This window comes from Pseudorasbora parva, chromosome 13 (genome assembly GCF_024679245.1).
Source record: "Pseudorasbora parva isolate DD20220531a chromosome 13, ASM2467924v1, whole genome shotgun sequence".
NCBI classification, from domain to species: Eukaryota; Metazoa; Chordata; class Actinopteri; order Cypriniformes; family Gobionidae; genus Pseudorasbora; species Pseudorasbora parva.
The window spans coordinates 31,129,172-31,149,940 of NC_090184.1; the positions used below are offsets into that span (position 1 = coordinate 31,129,172).

The 20,769-nt window shown below is 37.8% G+C and overlaps 1 protein-coding gene across 2 annotated transcripts in view; it reads right to left on the reverse strand.

Moving 5' to 3' along the window:
• ajap1 (adherens junctions associated protein 1) overlaps positions 1–20,769 on the reverse strand; it is a 163,897-nt gene that overhangs the window by 59,493 nt on the left and 83,635 nt on the right. The window contains exon 1 of one of the 2 annotated variants that reach the window (XM_067413916.1): positions 15,872–16,683. The exons of the other annotated variant lie outside the window; for it this stretch is intronic. Within the exon in view, the coding sequence (XP_067270017.1) occupies positions 15,872–15,900 (29 nt within the window). The 5' untranslated portion in view covers positions 15,901–16,683. Of the gene's footprint in view, positions 1–15,871; positions 16,684–20,769 lie in introns of those variants that run through there. 2 annotated transcript variants of the gene reach the window in all.

Below are 20,769 nucleotides of genomic sequence, written 5' to 3' on the forward strand. Positions count from 1 at the left end.
CGAATCAGCTCTGACCGCGACTCTGGAAGACTTGGAGTTAAGGTTTTCTCTGAGAAAAGAACAAAGAACAGCACTGAAGTCATTCTTAAGAAGGGAAGATGTGTTCGTAGTTTAGCCGACCGGATACGGTGAATGTTTAATCTATCAACGAGCTCTGTTTCACCTTCATTGCTCTGGTTGGTGTAGCGCTATCCTATCCTATGCAGAGGGAGTTTGAAAGACAACCGTTTATCCCGCCCCTCGGATTGAGCCCTGTCTATGGTGAGTTTCCAGACCAAACATCTTGATGTGGCTCTGGCTTGTCAGGCTAACATTATATTGCATTTTTCATTACTTTTTTAACTCAACTTTTACTTCAATATTTAATGTAGCCTATGTTTCAATAAATCCATTGTGCGTTTATGACAGCCACCATTTGAATGTTGATTTGTAAATAAAATAAAATAAACAACATAATTGTAATAAAATGTAGTATAATGTTATTATAGAAACATATGTGTAATTTAAATCTGAGTAGCCCACAAATCAATTCATTTTAACCTTTAATATTATAGTGATGATATAATATTTTTCCTTTTCCTCCTATTCCAGAAAACTTCTGTTTCTGAATGTACTGTACCTGACACTCTAATTAATCGATATCGAATTGGATTTAATCAAATCGCAAGCTTGTGAATCGAATCGAATCATGCAATTTATGTCAATGCCCAGTCAAATTATTATCAGTGTTGAAAACAGTTTAATATTTCTTGTGGAAACCATGATACATTTTTTTCAGGATTCTTTGATGAATGGAAAGTGCGAAAGAATAGCATTTATTTACAGACACTTTGGATCAATGTAAAGTGTCCTTCCTCGCTGAATAAAAGAAATAAATACCTTTCGGTAGTAGAAATGACTTTTCTTCATTTTAATGATGGTAATACTATCCAGGGCGAGCAAAAGATGTTGATTTATTTGACACAAATTGCATTCATCTTCTCAGGGCAGACATTATTGAATATGCTACTATGCTGAAGATGCAGAGAAGAAAACTGAACTGAAGATGGAGGTAATTTTGAAAACCGCAGTGGCATAATCCTTCACGTGTTTATACAGTGTTGGGGGATTTCTGATAAGCATCGTGGCTTGTGGCTCAAGAGAGCGTAAGTGTGGCCCTGAAATGATGAGATCCTCCAAACACTCAGCACATGCATAGAGTAAATGTGTGCCAGAACACACACACACACACACACACACACACACACACACACACACACACACACACACACACACACACACACACACACACACACACACACACACACACACACACACACACACACACACACACACACACACACACACACACACACACACACACACACACACTTCCTGACCATTCAGCCCGTCTTTCCTGGGTTGTATAGTGAGTATCTCCCTGAGCAAATCTAAAATAGAACTCAGCAGATACAAGAAACCTTTCATTTGCATTGCGTTAGAAGAAGCTCATGAATAGCTCCGTGAGGGTCCTTTTGCTCCCTCTTTCTCTCCTTCATGCATTTCTTGCTCCAGGGGCAAGTCTTGGTGATCAAACATGCCTATTCATCTAACTGGATGGAAATGCCTAAATGCAAAGCCGGAAAGATAGATAGAGAGAAAGGAAGAAACAAGAGACAACAGTGTCGACCATTCTTCTCTTTATCTGACACTGATATTTGCCTTTTCCAAAGGCAGTCTGATGGAAAACAGATAACAGATGACCTCCACTGCATTTGCGTTATCCCTCTCTTCTTTCATTATAGAAGAAACTTTAAAGTTCGCGTTTGGCATTTCCCCTGAACTCAGACAGGGAAAAGGACACTGGAAAAATACTGACAATCGCTTCTACATACAACATTGATGGGAAAAGACCTATAATAATAATAATAATAGAATAAATGTGGTGGATTCATAGGAAAACGGAATGGACAGCCCACACGTCATCTCTTACCCCGGATCACTGAGTACCTGTCTATAAAACTGGCCTCTTTAATGCTCAGTGGCTCGGTGTAATTCTAAATGACAAGCATCAACGTTGTTTTATTCTGGTCCTGAAACCACAGGCTATATTTGCTCTATTAATAATCTATGCTTTCAGCTCGGCTGCACTATGAGGTCGTCTCATGCACGCCGGCACGGGACGTGGGAGCAAGACAAGAAATGCGCTGTCTCACCTGCACATGGCCTCACCTGTATCCTGCCTGAAATTCCCACAGACTTTAAGGGTGGCCAGCAGTGAGGGAGCATCAAATACAACTAAAAGAGGGGAGAAACACCCTCGCTAGTTTATACTTCATGACTGGGCAAAAGTTTTGGGTCAGTAAGATTTCTTGCCATTTTTGTTCTGATCAACTGAGAAATAAAGCATTACATTAAATCACTTGGCTCATGTCACATCAAACCGTGCAAATGATTATTATTGTTATACTTTGTTCATAAATTGTTAATGTAAGCAACATCAGCATTGCGTGACTATGTATATTTAGTGTGCTTAAGTGTTACCTGTAGTTTTCAATGTCCATACAGTCTAATCTTTTGCTGTTGATTACAGGTGAATCTCCAGTTGTCACTAATGATTGTCGTTTGGACCTTTCTGGATTACAATCCGCCATCAAAATGATAAGTTTAATTATTCAAGCTGCTATGAGAAAAAGCTATAAATGATCCGCCACCTGCAGCATCCACACATCCCACACTATTGCAAGCTGGACCGTTACACAAAGACATGCTGGATTTCCCAGCAGAAATCGACCAGTACCATAGACTGCGTAAACCCAGCCTGATCTGCTAGTGATTTGATTTCGCTTTGCAGCTCAGTCTGGAAATCTGTACATTAATTTCTACTGCTTTTGTTACACTTTTGTGGGAACCAATCCCAGACTGCCTTATCCACCTGATGCTCTATTGGCGGTTTTAACACGACAACGGATTGAGGAGTGATGGGTCGTTGCCAGTTGATCACGCCTCTTGTGATCTGATTGGTTGAATGACTATCCAATTGCATACAGCGTCATTCGAATTATGCTTGTTTATCACGCCTCTTGTGATCTGATTGGTTGAAAAACTATTCAATTGCATACAAATTAATTTGAATTATTTTCATTTATCACGCCTCTTGTGATCTGACTGGTTGAAAAACTATCCAATTGCATACAAATTAATTTGAATTATTTTCGTTTATCACGCCTCTTGTGATCTGATTGGTTGAAAAACTATTCAATTGCGTAAAAATGTATTTGAATTATTTTCGTTTATCACGCCTTTTGTGATCTGATTGGTTAAAAAACTATTCAATTGCATACAAATTAATTTGAATTATGCTTGTTTATCACGCCTCTTGTGATCTGATTGGTTAAAAAACTATCCAATTGCATACAAATTAATTTGAATTATGCTTGTTTATCACGCCTCTTGTGATCTGATTGGTTAAAAAACTATTCAATTGCATACAAATTAATTTGAATTATGCTTGTTTATCACGCCTCTTGTGATCTGATTGGTTGAAAAACTATACAATTGCATAAAAATTCATTTGAATTATTTTCGTTTATCACGCCTCTTGTGATCTGATTGGTTGAAAAACTATCCAATTGCGTACAAATTAATTTGAATTATGCTCGTTTATCACGCGTCTTGTGCAGTAGAAAATACAGAGCAGACTCCACAGACCAATGTTTAATCTTAAATTGAGCTTGGTCTGGTGATAGGCAGACAACCAGTACCTCTCAAATTATAACACATTATTACAAGCTTACGTTGTGAATCTCGCTAAGGTAAGGAGATAGCTTTGTACACTTGCTGGTTATATATTTGCTAAAAAAAATTTTTTGGATCATTTTTAACCAAATAAAGTTACGGACTGCAGCTTTAAAGACAACTGTATTAGCATCCACACCAGCGGACGATATTGTTCTGTTTATTCTAAGCGTGTGCTTGTCTGTCGCTTTAAATGCTTAAGCTTGTTACAGCAGGATGGATTCTGATTAGCTATCAAAGTTCTTATTGTTCATCAACTGGATAAAATCATTCTGAAAGTGATTCCAACAATATAATTTCCATGTGTCATTATTGGTATAACTGTGGTGTGAACTCTGCTTTTGAGAACGATTTTTAGAACTATATCTTTATCGTTATCGCCCCCTTGATGTGAATGGGTATTAAAAGACCTATTTCAAAGGAAAAAAATAAATAATAATCTTACCAACTGCAAATGTTTGAATGGTAGTGTATTTTCAAAGCATATCTCAATAGCAACTGTGCATTTAAAGCCCTTGTTGTAACTTTTTCCTTTCTGTTTTTTTATCTTTTTTGTACTAAAGAAATTATTCTTTTGGTTTTTGGTATCAAAAGCTGGTCAGGACTCCAAAAAGCTCCCAAATGCCGCCCTAGAGAAAGAAAGTGAGAGAGATAGCTGAGAAGAAGGATTCACTATAGATAAGAAACAATGACTTGTTCTTTTCACTGCCTTTAATAAAAGTTTGTACCTTTAAGGCATAGTGGACCAGAATAATAACGGTTGGAGACACTTTAAAGCCTTAAGGTCGGTTCTGGCTCAAGTGTCTGAGCAAAACGCCTGTCCGGAGGAGAGCAAACAGCAAATTATGAGCAGGGCTGGACTCCATTTTCTTCTGCACCGCCTGTGCACGCTCAAGCCAAGATTAATCCTGCCATTATTCTTCACAAGTCTCACACCACACACATATGGAGCAGTAAAGACAAGACTCTAATTAGGCGACAGTGAGAGAGAAGGAGAAAGAGAGGGAGTTTGCCTAAGCATCCCTAAGATCTGTGAGATGAGATTGTTGACCTTAATGACCATAAAGGAAGGAATATTGTATATGGAGGAGCCAGAGCGCCGCTGAGATGATGAATGTGCGTGTGTGTGTGTGTGTGTGTGTGCCCTTATGCCACAAAGTGATTTGATGGTCAAAGCAATTTATGACTATGCGCACCAGAAAATTCATTAATACATAAATTACACACAGATGAGAGAGCATGCAACTCAGAAATTCTGAACAATATTCATCTCATGCTCTTATGTTACCTAAAATAGTCTTTAGGAATATCTCTAAAGAGGACCTATTATGTTTTTGTTTATATTTTTTTTACTTTCTTTATGTATGAAAAAGATTTGCAAAGGATCTAATGTGGTTATGGTAAGGGGTAGGACATTTCCAAAACACTCTTGAAGTGGTTGACCAATCCCAGAACACTGGATCAGTCGGCTGGATCAGTAGAGACAGGAACTAAAAAGTGTTACTGACAGACTGGGAAGAGAGGTGCTGCAAAAAACATAAAATATGTGAAAAATAAGCTGTTTTTTGAACATTCAAACATGAAGACCGGTTCTAGTAGACCCAAAAACAAAATCAAGACTTTGTAAAAGGACATAACAGGTCCTCTTTAACATTAGATGTCAAGTAAAGCATGTTTCAAGAGGTCAAAAGAAGTATGTAGAAAAAGTTTTATTTTTTTCAATAAATATTCTAATAATGGACTACTGAAGAGCTGGTTTTATTTTATTAGCTAAGTGAAAATGCGAAAAATTTGGGCTGGGTAAAAAATATTGATTTCTCCATTTTTATTTATTCTCATTTTTATGAACCAATATAGCTTCTTTAATCCCAAGAATTGATTAGTCATCCTGTTTTCAGTTGATGAATGAACACTGAACCGTACATTGCAGCGCCCCTGCCATCCCAAAAAAGTGCAATAAGCTTTGTGCTTTGTTCCTTTGACATGAAACAAAGTCTCAGATTTAAAATGATATCCATTGTATTACGAAATTCAACAAAATCTACCGGTTTGGCGCAGTTTCATGTAGCGTGGCAGATTGAACGCAGCTCATCTCCTCCGCTTTAATACTACTTACAGTGTGAAATAAACATGAATGAACATCTGAAGGTATGTTGAAAGATACAGTACAACGTATCATACTGTATCTCAGGCAACCGCTTAATCAGTGTTTCAACCGTGGAAAGACATCAATAAAACAGCTTGTGAACAATGCCACGGAACGTCACATTTACCTTAGAAAAACCACATCAGGTGACCTTTGACCGTTAGTCAGCTAGAAAAATGAACTCTGAGAAGAACATTTTGCTAAAGATGTGCACCGTATTCATTACGAGTTTTAATGTTCTTCAATATTTAATGCATGTTTGAATTAATCCTTCAAGTTTTGTATGCCTTCTGACAAGACACCATTAAAATGTTTGCATTTCAAAAGAAATTATTGAAGCATGTAATTGCAAAGTTAGTATTATAAAAGCGTCCTTAAGTGTAATTTAAAAATTGATTTTTTTTTAACCTTCAATTTTTATAGTAATGGAGTAACTGATTCTCATGTGTAGTTTACAGCATTAGTTGAGAGAATTTTTTTTTTTTTTTTTTTTGAGAAAATTTGCCATGTGCCATATCTGATATATATCCAAAATATTTGGAATTGAAATTTAATCGAAAGCTTTTGAATCAAAATCGAAATAATTTTGTGTAGCATACCACAATCATCTGATAGATAAATGAGTCATCCTGAGTATGCTGTATTGCATAACTGCAGAAAAAGGGAGTAAATAATACCCTGATGCGCAAAGCAACGTCATATCTCATACTTGCGTACTGCTGAAACATGCCTCAAACATCAAAGCATTAAACCCGCAAGCTCTCAGGAATGTGGTCAATGTGAAGGGCTTATTCCCACTCACAGCCAACTACTAATCTGGAACAAAACACAGAGATCTGTCAAGGAACACCACCGTCGTCTTTTCTTACAGAGAAAAGATTTCGGTTTGCCTGTGTGAGGAAGTTCAAATCGTCCTCATATTGAAGTCTTCCGTAGAAAATTAATTGGTTAACCAAGCATAAAGCCGGTTTGATGGAATCATATTTCAGCAGAAAGTTCCCCACTGAAGGCAATTATGGGACAATGTGGAGAGGGCCGTGGGGGTCTGAAATCGTCACTGAAGCTGCATTTTGTCTAAAATGCTGTCGGGTTTCAAGGTCATGATTTAAATCTCAAACCAGGCATCAAGTTTCGAAGGGGCAAGATTCATTACAACATTTAGGACCAGACTAGTATCAGATCTGAAATTTCAGTAAATGCTGGATGAAGGCAAGCCACCTGACCCCCATGCTGGATATTTTTACCTCAAAAGTGACCATCAGTTGACTCGGCACGCTCCTTGGACAGCATCTGGGGCAGACATATCTATTTTCTCTCCATCATACTCCTCTACAGCTATCTGCCAAACATTATACTACTTTGTCATTACTAGTCATGTCCAATCAAATGTGATGTCAATCAAATCTCCATAGAGACATCATAAGTTCACTGAATTCATTTTGACTCGCCAATTCTGATTGAGTTTCAGCCTTTCAGTGTATCGGAAAAGTACTACTGTTTATAATGTTAATAAATGAACAAAAGGTGTTTTTTTTGTTGTTGTTTTTTAAACAATATCCTATAAATCCTTGGTTCATAAGTAAAATGTTGCATATACTGGTGTTGAAAAATTCTAATAAGTCTCTTGTGCTCATTAAGGATGCAATTATTTGATACAAATACAGTAAAAACTATAATACTGTTTTTAAATCATTTTTAAATAAAATTTGTTCCCAAAGCTACATTTTAAGCAGCAAATACTTCAATCTTAAATGTCATATGATCCTTCAGAAATGAATGAAAATCATTCTAATATGCCGATTTGCTGGTCAAGAAACATTTATGATCAATGTTGAAAATAATTTCTTAGGATTTTTGTGGAAACCATGATACAGTACCATGCAGTACACACACACACACAGCAAATTATAATGATTTCTAAAGAATCATGTGACACTGAAACTTGGAGTAATGCTTTATTCAGCTTTAGCAATCACACGAATAAATTACATTTGAAAATATATTAAAATGGAAAACAGTTGTTTTGCGGTATTTAATCAAGTAAACGCAGCCATGGTGAGAATAAGGGACATTACAAAATCTTAATGATTCCAAGCTTCTTACAGATAATCTATATATAAACATTCACGATTCAAGCCATGGCAGAGTGCATTGATCCTACCAGAATTACCTCTGTTTGCTATGTATTGAATGTGAAAGAATGGCTTTATTGGTATATCCATTCCCTCTGTGTGCAAAGTCTTTAGAGTGGATGGCTACGCAAACAACTCTTAGCGCACCAGCTGATATGGACTCATAGGATTCATTGGTGCACGGCGCGCTGTAATTTATATCTCTTCTGTTAGTTCCAACAGAAGCTCATGTTTGGACTAACATGATGTATGGCATTTCAGCACAAATTAATGCCTCGTCACACTAAATAAACCATCCCTGTTTGACCTCAATAAGTCACAGTGTATGTAAAACATCCAGTTAGCTTCCAGAACTCTCTGTGGCAGTTTGTGTGTCCCTGGTGTCCATATTGCTGTCACGCATAGTTAGCAATTACACTGTCCAATTACATTTCTAAACTATCTGAGACTTGTAATTAGCATGTAAGCTAAGGTTCCCCTGTCTGCTTGCTCTGATGTGGTGACGTTATGGGGAACTCGAGTGCAAGTCATTCTCACAGGCATAAAACATGGACCTGAAACAAACTTAAAGACTGGTTCTGAGGACAAAGTTTTTACTCATCCACTTCATCAAACTAGAGCTGGCTGGGCTACTAGAAGAAACAAAATTCGAGAAATATAACATGAAAAATTAAATCTTAAATATAAAAAGCATAATGGAAGACTGCGACCTTGGCTTAGACTTTAGTAACAAAAATAATATTAGACTTGGTATGTTTATTTTATTTGCATCATCAAAAAAAGTTCAATATTGATGTAGTCAGGGCTTGACATCAACACTGTAGACCTGCCAAATGTGTGTGGATTTCAGCAGTGGTGTGTGACGGTCACTCCTACTAGACACTTTAGTGGGTTGAATTTTATATAATGTCCTGTACATTTTTGAATTGTGTATTTTTATTTTTCATTAGTGTTCTAAAAAGGCATCTGAAATAATAAACTATGTGTAATTTAGTGCACTTATCAATACATATCGATACTGAAATACCTGAAACGTTTCCCATACTAATTTTCTGCAGAATAGATACAAAATACCAACTGCGCCTGACACACAAACCCGCCTCCCCTCGCTCGCTCGTTTCATTCACTCTGGATAAATATTGTTACATGGCTTGAATTTCGATTATTTGACTAATTTCACATTTGACTAATAAAGTGTGCACACATAAAGCCACCGCTCAGTACTAACTTGAGTACCTTTTCACTGCCTATTGCGCTGAAAGTAGAATAGTATAGTAGAATAGTATAGTAGAATGTATCTGTGCGATTGTATCAACTGCCAAGATAATATTAAAAAAATATCTATATGGCAATTTTCCCCCAATGGTATCCATGTCAAAAATTGTGGCCAGTGAAAATCTTGAGTGGCTAGTAACTTTTGGAAACCACTAACCACAGTGGCTGGAGAGCAGAAAAGTCAAGTCACTCTTCCTAATGCAAATTAAGTAAGGAAAATATCTTATTTTTAGCAAGATTTTTTTGTCTTACGTTTCAGTTTTATAAATCACCCAGCATTTTCAGACCATATTGAACTTTCTAGCTGTACCGCCCAGCCATAATCCACATTTGTAGCCAGTCATAAATAAAACTTTAACTAAGGCCACGTGTCCACCAAAGTGTTTTGGCAGTGCACCGGGTTTTTTTCAGTTGAGACTACTTGTTAAGATACGGAATATCCGCAGAATTGTTACTAGTATCTCATTTCACAAATAGTTTGTTTCTGTATTGATTCTATTTAAATATAAAGAAAAAAATACAACAAAATTCTGTCAAAAATAACAGAACAAAATAATTTAAATAGGAGCCTGAGCAATCTTTAGTATTTGCTCAAGCTCCTATTTAAATTATTTTGTTCCATTATTATGCTGCTTGTTTTTATCAAACAAATACATCGACGTTGTACAGTACAAAAGAGCGTGATGGTTGGTCAGTGTTGTATTTGTCCCGCCCCTCCTCCACTGTGATTGGACGGCTGGGTGAAAAGTGACAGTGATGAGCGCTGCGTTTTACTCAAAGTTGAACAATCTTCAACTCTCGGCGACCAGTGAAAAAATGGTTAACGCTCAACACTTGAGCATGAAATACTCGCTCAGCACCTTGTTGTCTAAAAACACGGCACTCCCCTTGAAAACAATTGAATATGCCAGCCGAGTGAAAAAACGCTTTGGTGGACAAACGGTGTAAGTAGATTAATTATTACAACAAATTAAAAAAAAGGCCAGTGCTGGATAATGAATGAATATGAGTCTGTGAGCCATTAGCTGCCACCTCTGCTACTAGCAGATTCACAAGAACATATTAGTGGAAAAATTATGACATAATTTGAACGTAATAAATGTAATGGGTTTCTTTTCTCTTGAGTGGATGAATAATGGACTGATGCCACAAACATCTCCCCCAGGACAACTGTTTGGCTGGATCGTGAAATGTCATATTTCTACATTCTGTTTACTCCTATTAAATCCAAAATGCCAAGACAATGCTCTGATCGGATCCAACAAATACTACAGTGAACGCCAAACAGCAACCTGAAGAATGATCCAAATTTTAATCCAATAATTAGGCTGATTGGCAGAATGAAGCCATTGAGAAGATTAAATTGGTTGAAACGGAGATCGCTTCTCAAATAAAGTGGAACCGTGCAAAAAAAAAAAAAAAGGTAAAAAAAAGATATCTGCTGCATTTTAAATTGATTTGTGAAAGATATGAGAATGTGTTCAGCATCCACACACGTTATGTTAATAATTAAGAAAACATTTTTCAGATGTAATTTTACGGATTGTCAAACAAATGTTCCAGTGAAAATGAATGTTGATGCCCCCACTGAGTCATGTATTCACAAATAATCCAGTAAAGAGATTCTATTCCTCATCAAGGTTAAGTTGCGCCAACGTAAACTGGTTTAAACTGCCTTGAAAGTAAATAGGAACTGTTTGTTGTTGTTTACTGTGTTAAAGAGCCACTTGACTGTACTTACTTGACCTACTATAACACACACACACACACACACACACACACACAGACACAGACCAACTCTCTATCTGTGTCTAATACAGAACATGGCTTGGAGGAGAGGATCAGCTGTTATTATGGATGAAAAGATCTGCATTGCATTTGTACTGCAGGGATCTTCCATACTAAAAGTTTGCAGATAAAAGAGCCTGAACAGCCACAGGCATTTACAGAGCCATTACTAAAATCCCCCAGCATAACTGTGTACACGGCCCACAGGCTCAATAAAACATGCGCACATACATTCAAGCTTAAACAAGAAAAAACATACACTACTTCATTACTAAATGTGTAGTTTTATTTGTTAGAGGCATTGACATGCTTTCAGGCTGAACCTCAACATCCTGGATGTTTGGAGAAATCCTCAGAGTCCTTTTAACCTCATATGAAAGTGTTTACTGTTCATTTTCAAGATGTGTGTGGAAAAAGAAGGAGAGGGAGAGAGACGTGGCCCTGGAGGGCTAGCAGGCACTGCTAGTCTTGTGCCACGACGGATAAATGTGAGGCTTTATAGAGGTGGTATTGATTGAACAAAGGCACTACATGAAATGTGTGCGTGAGTGTGTGTGTGTGTGCGGTTCAGGTGTGCCCCCTCTGCCCTGTTAGACAGGCCGTGCTGAAGGGTACAGGGCACTCCGCTGCCATGGTGACTCAACTTAGACAACTAACACTGACTCTGCACTCTAAAAAATAAAGGTTCCAGAAAAGGGGCTTTGCAGCGATTCCATAGAAGAACCAGTTTGATTCCCCAAAGAACCTTTCAATGAACAGAAAGAAACAGGCATAAATTTAGGTAGAGCAGATTCTGGGTCTTAGCCCTAGTTTATGATACTAATTTTGTAAGCTTTATATTCTAATCTCTAAACAAATCAGATGCACTTTTGGCAGAATTCTAATGTTCTTTATGCCTGGGGTGGCACTCTAATGATGACTGACAGACTTTAGTATACACAACATCCATTTTAGATTTGCTTTAATGTAGTATTTACTGCGTAGTGAAAGTTTTTCGCAACAAAAAACACAACATCTCCATGAAATGGCGGCACCGGTGGCAACAATACTACAGCGAGAATAAAAGTTAAGTGTGTTAAAGGGGTTGCACCACAGACTGTAAAAAAAATGTGGACGTAGTGTCCGTGACGTCACCCGTGTGACATGGCTTACATTGGCGATCATGTTCGTACAGTCTGACAAGGTTCATTCGCAAAGGATTTTGAAAAAACGCATAGTGTGCAGGACCCATAAAGAAAAAGAAAAACAAGAAAACGCATAACACGACCCCTTTAATACGCTACTTCACATAGAAAGAAGAGACATGCCAACTAGTAACTGACCTAATGCAGAGCGGACTGATATCGTCTTGGTCTGGAGCGAGGTTTACATAATAATAATAATAATAATAAGGCGTGTTTATCTAACAATGAAATAAACGGGGCAGCCAGAAATCTGTCCCAATGGCTCTCTATCAGAGCGCGCAGTTCCATGTTTCATGTTTACATTGGACATTTGTGGGGAGCTGTAGAGCTAGGGAGGGCTAAGAGACCGGCTGTCCCACTTATATTGCCTTCACGTGCTATCGGAATTATCGTAAATACTAGTTTCCTGGGGAAAAAATTGACATGAAAAATTTGACATGATTTCCCTCTCAAGTCAAAATTCAAATGCAATGAGCTTGTAATCATGACTTCAGAAGTGGGAATTAGAACATTTCAGATGAAGTGCAGGCACCATTAATATCTGGAAAACAAGCTCGTCGAATCCATGCTCTACATTTTAATATATCCTGCTCACTTACGACTTAATATAGTGTAGAAAATGTGAAAAATATTTGTTGTAGAATGCTGAAAACATTTATAATTTATTTTTAATCCAGTGAATACAGAGGTCTATGTTTGAATTACTATTCTTCCCATACAGACGAGCCACAGCTGGAAAGAACCATATTTTTTCTTAGTTTAAAGAACTATTTAAGTACCTGAAGAAGATTTTCCTACTACAAAAAAACTTTTGGTACAATGTAAAGGACCCATAGATTTAAAAATTTGTTAATGGAATTATAGACGTCAATAAATAACCTTTATTTTATGAGTGCGTGCATCTCAAGAGTCTGTATGTTAAATACCTCTGCTTTATAACTCAATGCTTCAACCCAGCAAATGATGCTATATAATAGCTTGACTCCGATCAAGGCTTTGAAGAAACTCTCGGTATGAGCATATGCTAATGCCAGCAATTTCCCTTGTGAAATAGCAAAAGTTACATAACCAGAATGTGTCAAGCTCTACTTTATAAACACGGTGTCTCAATTTTATTGATGCCTTTTAAATAGTCGTGACTCGTGAGTGTAAATTCCTTTTTCCAGACTCATGACTCAATTTTTTCTGGCTTTACTGACATTTGCGCCATTGACCGCGGTATGGAGAGTTCTTTCTGGCTTATCGAACCCTTCAAGACGTTGTTACATAACCGTTTAAACGGGGGTGGGCGCAATCAAATCGTCCTGCCATTATATCGGACCATCAAGAGTGTCAAATGAAGAGCAGGAGCACTCCTCGCACTAACCATGCATGCATTACTGTGAGAGCGAGCGAGCAAGCGAGCTTACATCCAGGAAGAAGAAAAAAGCGGTATAAAAATTACAGAAGTCCCATGCTATTACACGCTACAGTGTACATGGTAATGAGATAGTTGTGTGCTGCCATTTAAGACATTGACGGCTGTACAGCGTGCACTTAGAGAACCTCTTCTGACAGGGAGAAGAAGAAAATGTAAAAATATGATCAAATGAAGTCAAAATTGACCCAACTGGCTTGTCAAAGCAAAAAAAAGCACCAAAAAAAAGAGCTAATTCTTTCCAGTGAAAGAGCCCGTAATGAACCAGCTGCTGCTCAGGTCAGTACAGACTAATATTCCCCACATTCTCATATCACTGTTTACTCCCCTAACGGATTCCAGGTCAGTAAACTGGACTCTGAGATACATGCCCCGTCTGTTGCATACGAGGTCCCATTCGCCAGGTCATCTTAATATGAGAACATCAGCATAATCTCTCAAGGTGCGCTGGAGAATCAAGGCTCTCAAGAGAAAGCCAGAGCCGTGAGAGGATGCATAACCTTGATGTGAAGATATTAAAGTAGTTGATGGAGCAATTAAGAGATGCAGCTAATAAGCTTTATCAAGGCTGTTTAGCTTACTCTGGATAGTGAGGAATTTTATAACTGCTAAAGGGCGATTCCCCACCGTCTCGTAACTTGGCAGCTGATCCACCTCAGACCTTGCTGGTGTGCAACAAAGCATGCCTCTTATTGCCACGGTGTATTGTAAAACTAATTTAAAAAAAATATGTGGATGTATAATGCATGGGGGAGGCTAAATTTGTAGTATTGCGATGGGATTTTTTTTTTAGCAGCAGATCACCCAGATCAAAAAAAAATATATATATATATACTAAAATAGAAATACCTCTCTTTACCGGCAATTTCATATCTAATTTTCTCCATGTGTAACACACTGCTAAACTCCAATAGCAATGTCTCAAACTTAGATATGAGCTCTTTGTTCCTGATCCCCTTGCTATTGTCATACCATACTAAAACCTCTGAACATAAAACATGGATTTTACACAAATTTGAGTAAGCTCAGTTAATCAGGCGGACATTAGTCTGGACAGTATGACACTGCTCTACAAAATCAGAGCTCATCTAAACACAACATATCGCAAAATAATGTGTAAAATATACACTTTATCATGTCACTGTAGTAAGAGCGCGCCTTCTGGAGAACAAGTGAATGCAATATGTTGCAGCATCCTACATCAGGTAGAGAATGAACAATGATTCTCACCTGGCTCCACTTTCATTCCCTTAAACATGCTTTTCATATTATGTCTCTGGAACAGATGCTAACCAGATGTAAATGGCGAGGACAGCTGTCAAATTCTGCCACTTTGAATTAACTTAACTTGTATTTGTTCATCATCTTTGGAATGGGGCTCCTAAACTATTTTGACTGGGGTAATGAACATTTAAATGAAAAGTGCTTCCTTTTTGTGGCTCTTACTCATGGGCTGCTCTAATTCATGAGCATAGTGTATTGCTTAACATTTGGCTGACTTTTTGCCATGCAGAATGTATAATAAAGGTTTGTTGCATGCATGTCTGATTTAATCATACACTTGCCACATACAGTAAGTTCTAAGAGCTCCTGTAAACCATAAATAAATCCATAGTCATTACAGCTCTTCTGATTCTGACTCAACCTGGCTTTCCACAGGCAAATTGCACACCATTTGTACCTTATTATGAAAATGTCACTCAAAAGGTAAGCGATGTGATTCATAAAATGGCATAAATGTATTGACCGCACATAAAATGTTCTGGAATGGTAGACTGTGGCATGTGAGGGTGTGTTTAGCTGATATTCGACCTAATTTGCGCGCGACAAGTCTGTGCTATTGAATCGCGGTTATTTGGCGGCCCCTAGCGAGAGCAGCGTGAATAACTTCAACTCGATTGTCAATCTTGTTAATTACGAGCCCTCTAGTTTATTCACAAAAAACAGCTTCACTTAAAACGTTTCCTCGGGAATATTAACAACGCAAAGCTGTGAGGTTTAAGCAAGACATCACATTAAAAACAAGTTAAGTGAAAACAGCAGGACGCGCATCAACTTGCTACAAAACTCTTCACAGATGACAGGATTTTGGCAATGGGCGTCTAATGCATTCAGCCCTTAGCTGAGAGATCTCAAAAGGGATATTTATTACCTGCGTGTGACACACCGTTTCAGCCACATTTTTCCAGACAACAATTCCGAATCAGTCCTCCTGGTATTCGTCCATTTATGCGTTCAAGCAAACGTCGACGCTCGAGCGTAATGGTCACCTTAAGTTAGACACCTTACTCCAAATGTTATGGATGCTAGCATTCTAATGTTATATATCCCGAGAAAAAGAAAGCTTGAAATAGCTCCACGTTTGTCCAGAGCCCACCAAAAGAGGACTGGGCGAAATATTCACCACAAAAAAACAAGGACGCGTCTTGTCCCCTTTTTTAGTTGCTCGCTGTTTTCTCCTCAGAAGTGCGCACAGACGTGCGGAGCGACCCAGCGGCAGCGTGGGCAGCTGGACGGTTCAGTTGCTTCTCAACAGCCGCCTTCTTTTACATTCACAAGTTCATCTGGATTATACTCCACTGGAAAAAAAAGTCAAGAAGCGATGGGAACCAGGCGGCAAGGTGACGGCGTCAACATCGCCCGTGCGCTGCGCTCGCGGTCACCGAGCACTTTCTCTACATTGTCATTACGAGACCGAGCGCAGGCAAAAACGCAAGATAAAACACCGAGATTTCCGTGGCGCAAAAGCATGTCCTACATCGGCTGCAGAAGCTCTTCGATAGTTCGCTCAATCTTTTTAGAGCCCAAATAAATTGGTGATGTGGTCGGGGGGAAAAACAAGCGCGAGGAATGAAACACCACTTCACAGACGCGCGTGATGAGTGGAGCGCGTGAAAGCAACGCTCGTCATTTGGTAGATAGATAGACAGATAGTGTTATCACCACTGCGTGCTCTCTCTCTCTCTCTCTCTCTCTCTCTCTCTCTCTCTCTCTCTCTCTCTCTCTCTCTCTGACTAACAACCTGCCAGTCCTGCTTTAGCTGACAAACCCGTGACGTCATTTAAAGTAAAATATGTAACATTTTAGACATCCTTCGCCCTGTTTCTCTCAGAGGAGTTCATCCGAACCCAATTCTATCCTAATCTTTGCTCGCAGAGATAAATCAGTCTGCATATGGGCTATGAAAAGCTCAACCAGCATACAGTACTTTCCACTAAGGGGGAGATCAGTTTCTCATCCCAAGGTTAATACACTGTCTGGTGGGTTTACTGAAGCAACAGAGCCATATCCTGCAAATTACACGAGAGTCTAATGCCACATTTTTCTTCTATGTGAAACACAGAAACTCTTTTTTGTTGTTAAGACGATTGATCTTCCACTCCAATTTACCATATAAGAAGAAGAAGGAAGAGACAGCGGTGGCGTTGAATAATCTTGAATTCTTGTTTATTTCACAGGAATGGCTTTAGCCGTCTGAAAATGAATAAAAACTCTGTAGACTGTCAGGCAACAGCAGGAAAGCTCATTAAGCCGGTGTGTTTGAGAGTGTCTTTGTGAAAACAACCCTGATGAAGAAAATATATTCCTGAACGCTAGTGTGTGTGTAGGTTATGAAATGTCACGTTTTGCCTTCATTTTAGGGACCAAAACGTTCCCCACAAGGATAGTTAAACCTATCACACATATTGTGGTGACCAGCTAATGGTCCTCGCGAGAAAATGCCTTAATAAACACAATAAATAATGCCTTTATAAAAATCTAAAAATACAAGAAGGTTTGCAAGGGTTGTCTAGGGGTAAGGGAAAGAAAATATCATTAGCTCACTATGAAAACATCGGAAAGACATCAACATAATAGCAGGCTTATGTATATCACTTTCAACAACAGATAAGCAGAGTTTAAAAGATGTATTTTCTAAATGCGAGGCATAGAAGGTTTACAGCATCTGTGATCATCTAGGAAAGCTGTTTTAAATTGTGCCAGTATAAATCGGGTGTTTGTGGAAATAGAAAATGAAGAGATAAATAAGCAGCATTAAAGAGCAGTACGGCATATCAAATCCAGCCTTTAACTGTTCAGCAGATTCCAGCAGCTCTGCATTTTATCACAATCACAACCTTGCATTGAGGAGAAACTACATTTTAGCAACTGTAAAGAGATCATTTACACTATACCTTAAACCTGATACAACGGGAGAAAAAGGGATAAATTCTTTGTATAATCTGAAAAATCAATGTATTTAACCATGCACTGTGTGTAAATATATTGTATATCGGTTTTATGTGTTGAATTCGTGCTGAAACCGATTCTCTGTGTGGTATGGTAGCAGACGTAAAGTCATTTCACTTCTTGTAAAACACGAAATCCTAGCAGAAACCATAGTTCTTAGAAAACAGTTGAGCAGTTTTGCTGAGTGAGTTATTCATAACGTTCTGTATGTATCAGGCTGGGTATTTACTCACACAGGATTACTGTGTAATCCTTACACTGATGATTTAAGCCTCCAAATGTAAAGACCACTAAATGCTGACTCAAAATAGCATTTTAACAACGGCATCGACCGCAGCAATTTCAAGGTTCAATAACAATTTGGGCATGTTGCTAACCTGCAATAATTAGATAACTGTGATTAGTTAAACTTGTCAAGAAACAGATCTTATCTGCCTTGTGTCAGTTGAGCTATCACTTCAGCTTCAGACAATTGTATTATCATATACAAATAAAGAGGAGTTTACAGTGTATTGTCTTTGGTAATTTGCCAAATCAGACAGCATTGATTTAGCTGCTTCTAATTTGAAAGGCTGAGAGGTCAAGACCAAGGGTTAGTGTATTGTCAAGGAGGCCAAAGGTGAAGGCGTGGACAAGAGAATTCTTTGTCATGAATCTGAAGCAGGGGTTATGCTAATGAGCGAAAGTTTATTGCATTCTTAAAACTTTCATTTTAAGCCTACAGATACAGTCTGTATTTGAAGCAGCTGCAGGATTTTTCAGCTTTAGATGTTTTATGATGATTAGATTTTTCGGAACAGGCCTAGGAAGAGATTGCAGATATTGAATCGCTGTTCACCACACTGTCCATGGGAGCCCAATGTGATTTACACAAGACAGACGTGTTGATGGGATCAACATCCTATCAATCAAATCCCTAACCTTAGTCGGACCGCCCACAGTACATCCACTGACCGCCTGATGCATAATCGCAAAACAGGCAAGTCAATCTGATTTTATGCTTGTAAGCAATTTCCAACAGTTGGGGTGCACTAGTCCATCTGGAAATAAAGTTGTGTTTAAAAGGTACAGGGCTGATGCAATGAGTGCTTTGTTGTTCATGTGGGCTAGACAGACCTAGCCTGTGGGCGTTTCTAAGCCAGAATAATCTGCAGGGATGTTTGTCGTATACTGTGTAAAGCATATTAAAAACCAAACATGCAATTCAACAGCATGCACCTCTGTACCACCAACTGGCCCATAATTCTAATAATCGACCATTCACTGTGATCATAAACCCAATAATTCAATCAGAACCATAAATTCACTAGTTCAAAACCAACATCATATACTGTATACTTTAAAATTCACCCCCTCCAAAAAAAGAAATTAAAAAAAATATATATTTTTGTATTATGCTCGCCAAGAATGCATTTATTTAACTAAAAGTACAGTGAGACAATGACATTGTAAAATATTGTAAAATTTTATATAAATATATAATAGTTTTACAATATTTTTACAAATATACATTGTAAAATATTTTCTATTAATAGTCATTTTAAAGTATACACACATATATATATATATATATATATATATATATATATATATATATATATATATATATTCTTTGAAACATTATAATTACAAGTATTAACTTTTTAAGGCTGTCACTAACAATTACTTTGGTGATTGAGTAATCAGTTAATTATTTTGACAACTAATCGAGTATTCGAATATCTTTTAAAATGACTTAAAATATATATAAAAACGAGGCAACAGTATTTTGGTTCAAATAAAGTATCAAAAACAAGTAATCATATGGTTTTATAGAACACCACTATTAAGACATAATATAAACAATCAACTAGGGCGGCGCAATATATTGAAATGATCAAAACATTGCAAATGTACATATCGCGATATGCATATCGTAACGGCACGCAATATCTGAATGATTTTAATAGGCTACTTCAACATTGTGAAAAGTGTGTTAGGTCGGCATATAGCAGAGAATAGACTGGGCACTACTGTTACTTATGTGACTTGCTTGATGTTCAAAAACTGTTATTATAGGTAATAACTTCCGAAAAACAACTCCTTGCAGTCTCACGCTGTCTGCTGTCTGACACACACCGAAACTTACGCACAAGCCGCCTCTCTAAAAGCATGTGATCCCTTCAGTTCTGCTCCAACTACCAAATACACACATACTTTTTTGCTAAAACACTGCTGGTCACTTTCAGAAGTTGTAGCAATGCTTTCTTTTCCCAGAAAGAATGTGAAACACAAATGGTATCATTCTCAGTTTTTTAATAATTGTATTAATATAATTTAAAAAGATTTTACACACTAATAGCAATATCGTATCGCATATCACATTATTTAACAAGATATTGCATATCGTATTTTTCTTCAATATCACACAGCCCAACAATCAACTTATGTACATAATGATGTATTATAACAAATGCCTGCAAGGGTGCCAACATGGGTGATTTTTGTTGTTACACATCATGATTGCATGATTGGAGATTAGGCATAATGGGTAGAGCTAGAACCCTAACCCTAGCATAACTCTATCCCTCCATCCATTTGATGTGGAGCTGGATATCATTTGGCTGCAGTGAGCGCCACTTGGAATATTGGCTAAACAACATTCAATATTTAGCAACTTCTTTACGATAGAAATTATACAGCCACTGCCGTTTCTTGAACATGAATGTGTGGACATCAAAATAGGGTTTAAACTTTTATTTTGAAATCTCGATGAACAGTTAGCATATTTAGAAAGCTATTGATGTATTCTCATGTATTGGCGTAGGTTTATAAATGATT